This window comes from Helianthus annuus, chromosome 17 (genome assembly GCF_002127325.2).
Source record: "Helianthus annuus cultivar XRQ/B chromosome 17, HanXRQr2.0-SUNRISE, whole genome shotgun sequence".
In the NCBI taxonomy this organism is placed as follows: domain Eukaryota; kingdom Viridiplantae; phylum Streptophyta; class Magnoliopsida; order Asterales; family Asteraceae; genus Helianthus; species Helianthus annuus.
The window spans coordinates 11,519,001-11,526,669 of NC_035449.2; the positions used below are offsets into that span (position 1 = coordinate 11,519,001).

A 7,669-nucleotide genomic window follows, 5' to 3' on the forward strand; every position below is an offset into this window, starting at 1 on the left:
TACAATTATATTTTGTAGACTATGTTATTAAGCTTTGTGGAAAAAATGCACTTTGCCTTTCAAAAAAAAATGTTATTAAGCTTTATTTCTTCAATTTTTTTAGCTGACTTTCATATAAGAAACGCACGCATCATCAAATGAAGTTCTGCCACGTGTCAGAAACAGGCAAGTAGGTCAAGAGGAGTCAATCGGTTTCCACTGAGTGTATTTAAGTGCTCATTTACCACCAACCCAACACACAAAACTTACAAGAAATTAGAGAAGGAGCTTCATATCAGAAATTACACCGACACTGGTAAGTAACTTCATTACTCTCTCTCTCTCTCTTCTCTTCTCTCTCTATATATGTATGTATGTGTGTAAATCTTTAATAAAATATTTCATCTTTGATGGTGGTCTTTAGACATGTGCTAGGACCTTGACTGTTACATTTCTAATTGTTGAAAAACATAAAAAGTCAAAAGTCTTTTTTAATCTTTTTGTATCTGGGACAGTCTTTGGTTCCTGATTTCAGTGGATTTTTCATCTTTTTTGGGCTTTTGTGTATGATTTAACATATTGCATGTAGGTGAATTATGATTTGTTACTTTCTTAGTGATGTTATATACTCCATTTGGTGTTGAATGTTAATCTTTTAATTGTTTTGTAGAGGAAGATGTACGGTGGAGATTGTCAAGTGATGTCAAGCTTGAATGGTGGTGGAACTGGAATTTCTTCTGAATCTATTTTTCCTAACTTCAACTACATGCCTTTCACTGAATTTTCTTCCATCATGCCTGTAATCTCTCTCTCTCTCTCTCTCTCTCTCTCTCTCTCTCTCTCTCTCTCTTTCTAGTCATATACATAGTTTGATTGTTTTAAACATTTTCAGAAAGAAGAGATGGATAACATGGTGAGATCAGGAAAAGAAGAAATGGAAAGTGGCTCCGGAAGCGATCAAATCGAAGGAGGAATGTCGGGAAACGAGGTGGACACCGATCCACAACAGCCTCCTACGAAGAAGAAGCGTTATCATAGACACACGGCTCACCAGATCCAAGAAATGGAAGCGTATGCTAATTTTTTTTAACGACAAACTAACATATTCCTAAATACTCCTATACCTACACCGTGCAGGATTTGCACGCGCTCCACGCTTCTTTACATAAATATCTTAAACAAAAAGAACATAAAATTAACATCACACGTATATATGATACATATAAAGAAATGTGAATAAATTAATAAATTAATAAACTATATATAAATGTTTGATTTTTTGGTGTTTTTGGCAGGTTGTTTAAGGAATGTCCACATCCAGATGATAAGAGAAGAATGAGATTAAGCCAAGAACTTGGACTGAAGCCACGTCAAGTGAAATTTTGGTTCCAAAACCGGCGTACCCAAATGAAGGTGCGCACGTTAGTCTACATCCTTTCTTCTACTTTGGCTGGGTATACATGTTCTTGTTTTCTTGGCTAAACCTACAATTTAATGCATACTGTTGAAACGTACATACACCCAGCACAGATATCAAGAAGACGTGTTTTGATTTTCAGTTTTTATTTTTTGTTTTTTTGCAAGTATAATAATAATAATCCCTAATAATATCATTATATTATAACGGGAATAACGTGTACATAGAATATTAAGTTTGTTTTGGTTTTATCTGATACGTTTTCAAGATTGTTTTGGTATAATTCTCAATATGAGGATATGAGATTATGTGTATATTTGTTTTAAATGGCTTTTTTCCTTTTGCAAAACGGAAATGGTGTTTTGATTTAAAAAACATAGAAGAATATAAGATTGTGTAGATATCTTATTCATGAAAATAACAAAAATGAGCATAACATTACACAGTCTCTCTCATACACATGTGTGTTATATTGGATTGATTTTGCTTGATTTTTTTATTTTTAAATATACAATATATCACCATTAATTTAAATTCCAAAACAGTTTTATAAACCATAAAATATTTAATTCAAGCTTCCGGTTTATAATGAATTAATTAAAGTGACATATGTATGGGAAAAGATGAAATAAAATAACATATATAAATTGTGTTTTACTTTATTGAAAGTCCAATATTTAACACATAAGGGAAAATAATCACCACTAGTGTATTTTTTGGGTGACCAATATCGTTAAAAAAATACATATAAATATAAATTTACAAACTTTACGAATTTTAATATACATATAAATATAAATTTACAAATTTTACAAATTTTAGAATACTTGATAAGTATTAAATAGACATAACATTTCTTTTTTACTTTTTATATTGCTTAAGACATACATATAAATGCTGTCAGACTAGTTTTATAAGTTTGTTTTTAATAAATGTGACAGTAACATTTTCTCTTGAGTACTTTAAACATGATGAAACTTGGTAGGGGTCGGGTCGGGGTGGGGTTGGGTTAAGTTCTGCAAGCGTACGCTAACCACAACTATGAGCCTTTGGTGATTGTAGAGATGCATTTACTAAATTTGGTTTCTTTCCCATTAATATACACTGGTGGGGTGCACGGTCAACCCCTACACCCTCCTACAACATGACTAAATGAGCCTCCCACAAGGGTAGCACATTCTTTTAATATACATGTCCTTTTAGGGTTAGGGTTATTACCACCTTACTTGCTTGCTACTTGTAACTTTACTAGTATTTGTGTTTGATCAATTAAAGGGCTCCACTTTTGTAGTATTATTGATCATGTATGTACCACATGCCCAACTGTAATTATTGTGTGTTATTAGTTGCACATTAAGTGTTTTAGAGAGGGTTAATCCATTTAGAGTTTATTATTTTATGTAGGCACAACAAGACCGTTCGGATAATGCTATTCTTAGAAACGATAATGAGAATCTAAGAAACGAAAACAGTCGACTAGAAAATGCATTGCGTTCGCTTGTTTGCTCTAACTGCGGAGGGTCTTCGATATCTTTTGATGAGCAACAACTTCGGATGGAAAACGCTCGGCTCAAAGAGGAGGTAACTAATTAATTATCTTGGTGTTTGAGTATCGTATCAAACTAGTAACTTAACAGAAACTATACCATATTTTTACAAGTAAATTTCAAGTTTTAAGAAAAAAAAAAATCATTCATAAATAGAAGGAATTGCATTTATAGCTAGAAAGTATTTAAAAAGTAAGATTGAGTAGTCTTCTTAGACAATAAATACATAAATTTATTATTTTAGTTTCATTTATTTTAGTATATAATAGTCCCTATCATATACTTAGCTTTTTTGTTTAATATAAAAATAATTTCAGTGATTTGTAGTAGTGACTAGATATTTGGGTGGCTAGTAACATTGTCTTGATTATATAGTGTAGTTAGTGTGAGTGTGTAACATGTAACTGAAGGGTGATTGATCCATGTATATATACACTATCTGTTAAATAAACACTTATGTTTTCGACTTTATCAATCTTTATACATTAATTTTGACTAATTATTTAATATGATTTTTGCGACTGAATTGTGATCGAAACTATGGTTGCTATTTTGCAACCAGATTTTGGACGGTCACTAAATTTGCGACTCTTATAATTTGGATGCAAATCGGATTAACGACCATTTTTTTTCTACATAAACTTTGGTCCTAATCTACCTTTAACCTGTTAAGCGTTAGAAGATCTTTTGATCATCACATGATATCTCCACGCTACCGCGTTTTAAAACACTGATCTATTTTCAATTCACAAAGAATAAGGTTGTGATTTGATTGTAATTAACAATGAAACTGATGTTTTTCGCAGTTGGATCGTGTCTGCCTTATGGCAAGTCAATTCTGTGGTAGCAATCCAATGCAAACTCAAGGACAAAGTCATTTACCTCCAATGATGACCGCTAACCTGGACTTGGATATGAATATGTATCCTAGACCATATGAACAAGATGGCATGCCAAACTGCAATGACATTTTGCAGATCAATCCTTTAATGGCACCTGAAGGTCCCAACTTTGCTGCTGCTAATGGGTTAATCATCATGGATGATGAAAAGCCTCTTGCAATCCAATATGCACTATCTTTCATGGATGAAGTTGTTAAGATGTGCAGGATTGGAGAACCACTTTGGACTCAGGTTAATGATGCTGGAAAAGAAGTGCTTAACTTTGATGAACATGCTAAGATGTTCCCAAGTATGGTTAGCAGGAAAATTGATTCGAATGAGTTGCGATATGAAGCTTCTCGAGCTAGCTCAGTTGTGATTATTAATAGTATCACTCTGGTTGATGCTTTTCTTGATGCAGTATGTCATGTTCATGTTAATTTATGTTTTTTTCTTGTTTGGAAATAGATATTTTGTTGGTTTTTAATCTATCTTTTTTTTTTGGGATTTATAGGATAAATGGATGGAGTTGTTTCCCTCAATCATCTCGCGTGCAAAAACGCTTCAAGTCATCACTTCTGGTGTTAATGGAACGCCGAATGCTTCCCTGCAGCTAGTGAGTATTTATATGTTCTTAGTTAGAGGTGCTAAAATAAGTAGGTTGGTGTGTTGAACATATAATAAATGTTAAATATGGAACTTTTAGACAAGGGTAAATTTTCCTGAAACACTTTTTACCAAAAAAACAAAAAACAAAAAAAAAGAAAGAAAGTTCATTTGAATTTCCTATAAACTATTTGGGAGTCTTATTTTTTTAGTATTAAAAACATGATTATACTTTGAGGCTTTGAGCGAACTTCAAACTCGTTTGATTCGTTTTCTTTTATGCCAGATTGCATTGTTTTGAAAACTTAATCTGTTATTAAAACATTGCTAATTTGTTTATTTGACATGTTAAAAGTTATAACTAAAATCAAGCCTGGGTTGTAATTGTCATATCTATATATCTTTAGTTATGAAACAATGGAAATTAATCAAACAAAATATGTAATGGCTTTGTTTTTGCCCAATTTTGGCAGAATTTATAGAATTTTTGTCACTTGTTTGTTATGAACAGATGTATGCTGAACTGCAAATGCTATCTCCACTTGTGCCAACTAGAGAAATTCATTTCCTTCGTTATTGTGCGCGAAATTCAGACGATGGAAGTTGGGCAATCGTTGATTTCCCACTAGATAGCTTTCACGAGACTTTCCAGCCATCGCTTACTAGATACAAACGTCACCCCTCTGGTTGCATTATACAAGACATGCCTAATGGCTATTCAAGGGTGAGAAATCTACATCATTTTATATATGGGTGTGCCTATTGGCACACCAAACCCTAGCAAAACCCTAGCAAATAGGTCTCTACGCACCGCACCGTATGTCAGACTGATTTGACATGGTACTAGGTTTGACTGTCTGGTCGTGTACCTGCCCCTTGCATACGCAGCGTATAGGTCTCTACGCTGCGTATATAGGTAACCCTATACGCTGCGTAGAGGTCTCTACGCAGCGTATGTAAACCCTAAGTGTGTAGATAGCCTGCCAAGGTGTGTAGATAGTGTGAGCCTTTTATATATACTTGCAAGTTTTCAGAAGACATTTCTTGTTCTAGATAAAACACAAACGGTATTATATATTGATTGTGTACTTCTTGATATTGATCTTGTTATATAATTATGAACCATTTTATTGAATCAGGTTACTTGGGTTGAGCATGCTGAGGCTGAGAATGAGCTGGTCCATGGGATCTTTACCGATTATGTTAGCAGTGGAATGGCATTTGGAGCTCGACGATGGCTAGCTGTTTTACAACGCCAATGCGAGAGGCTTGCAAGTCTTATGGCCCGAAATATATCCGACATTGGAGGTACCAACAAACGTATATTTATTCATTTAATAACATGACAAGGTACTTATATAAATGTATGTTTACAGCAATACCATCACCAGAAGCAAGAACAAATTTGATGAATGTGGCTCAGAGGATGGTAAGGATGTTTTGCCTTCACATCACTGGCTCGTGTGGGCAATCATGGACAGCCCTTTCGGATTCAGTTGAGGAGACAGTTCGAATAACGACTAGAAAAGTCACTGAACCAGGCCAGCCCAATGGTTTGATCCTGACAGCAGTATCAACAACCTGGCTTCCTTATCCTCACTATCAAGTTTTTGATCTTTTAAGGGATGAACGTCGCCGATCTCAGGTTCGCTAATACACACACAAGTTTTTAGACTAATATACTTTAGCAGGCAGGTGTTTTAACCCGAAAAACTGGTTGGCCTGTCCCAGTCCAAATTTAACTTTAACAAAGTACTTAACCCGAAAATTATATAATTCAATAAATAACATCATATTTGTTTGGAGTAAATTATGAGGCTATATATACTAATGTACACTTAGCTAACAGATTTTGATCTACTTGGTTATAAGTTGTTTGGCTCATTTGACTAGTCATGAATAATCAAACATAATGACCCGAAATGGGTCAAAGGAGTTATGTGCTTCACTTTGGTTCTAATATATATGTTGGTGTATCGATAATGGCAGCTTGATATTCTCTCAAATGGGAATCCATTGGAAGAGGTTGCTCACATTGCAAATGGCTCTCATCCGGGAAATTGTATCTCCTTGCTTCGTGTGAATGTAAGTTTATTATTCCGCGAGTCTCTAGTGAATCGTTTGAGTTAATTTTGATAGCCTGAAACGAATCATTAAAAGATGTAATACATAAATCAACTATGTATAGCGATAAAATTAGGATAATTACAAAGGAAACCTAGTTAAATCATTTAAATTATTATAGTTATAATTATAATGAACCGTTACTAATATATTCTATCTAATACCAGGTGGCTAGTAACTCGTCACAGAATGTTGAGCTCGTGCTACAGGAGAGCTGCACGGATGACTCTGGCAGCCTCGTGGTGTACTCGACAGTCGAGGTTGATGCCATCAAACTTACAATGAACGGTGGAGATCCATCATGCATCCCTCTCCTCCCTTTAGGGTTTGTCATTATCCCGTTGGGACAAAACCCTAACAGCAACATCACCTCAACCTCCACCACCACCACCGCCGAATCCGGAGGAGGATGCCTATTAACTGTGGGACTACAAGTGCTAGCCAACTCAATGCCCACCGCGAAACTAAACCTCATGAGTGCCAACACAGTCAACAACCACATCCAAGCTACAATGCAACAGATCATCACCACTCTTGGCGGGGTTGCCACCAATAACAGCACTGGCGGTGGCAGCACCGCCAGTGTTGATGATGGCAACAATGTTGGTAGCTTTGACGAGCCACCAACTACTAGGCCATCCAAGAAAGTGGATTCAAGCGCAACTTCCAAGGTTAATTAAACTATTAATTAACCTATATAAAAAAATACTATTATATATGCTTTTTCTTCTTATTTTTGAGCAAACTTAAAACTTCATGGGCATGCATGAGTGTGGTTTGTGTAGGGTAGGGTTAAAAGGGTAGTAATGTCTTTAACTTACATGACATTATGATGGTTCTGAAGGGTCAGAGTGTAATGAAGAGAGGTGGTTGGTAGTTAAGAGAGTGAGTCTGCAACATCAATCAATGGAAGATGGTGGGGAAGAGAGTGCATATTAACGAGGGTAGTCAAGAGCGCACCAGATAAGTTTCTTGGTTCGGGAATTGACTTTCTTCGCCTTTTGTATTTCGTAACCCCCACCCCCCTTTGAAATTATGTCGGAAATTTGTCCATTTCCATTGCTTTGAGAATGTTGGTTGACTTTATTATAATATATATAAGTTTATATAGTTTA

At 35.2% G+C, this 7,669-nt stretch overlaps 1 protein-coding gene across 2 annotated transcripts; it reads left to right on the plus strand.

The window, feature by feature from the left end:
- The first annotated feature begins 234 nt into the window (after window positions 1-234).
- Window positions 235-7,669, plus strand: LOC110922021 (homeobox-leucine zipper protein HDG5). 2 transcript variants are annotated; one of them, XM_022166349.2, is made up of 12 exons: window positions 235-295; window positions 650-778; window positions 872-1,050; window positions 1,275-1,392; window positions 2,801-2,977; window positions 3,750-4,244; window positions 4,339-4,440; window positions 4,942-5,154; window positions 5,570-5,738; window positions 5,807-6,075; window positions 6,420-6,515; window positions 6,722-7,669. In XM_022166349.2, exons 2-12 carry the CDS (start codon window positions 656-658, stop codon window positions 7,232-7,234), a joined length of 2,454 nt encoding a protein of 817 aa, XP_022022041.1. In that variant the 5' UTR covers window positions 235-295; window positions 650-655; the 3' UTR covers window positions 7,235-7,669. The 2 variants fall into 2 exon arrangements, with proteins under 2 accessions (XP_022022041.1, XP_022022042.1); XM_022166350.2 differs by lacking the exon at window positions 235-295 and adding an exon at window positions 391-564.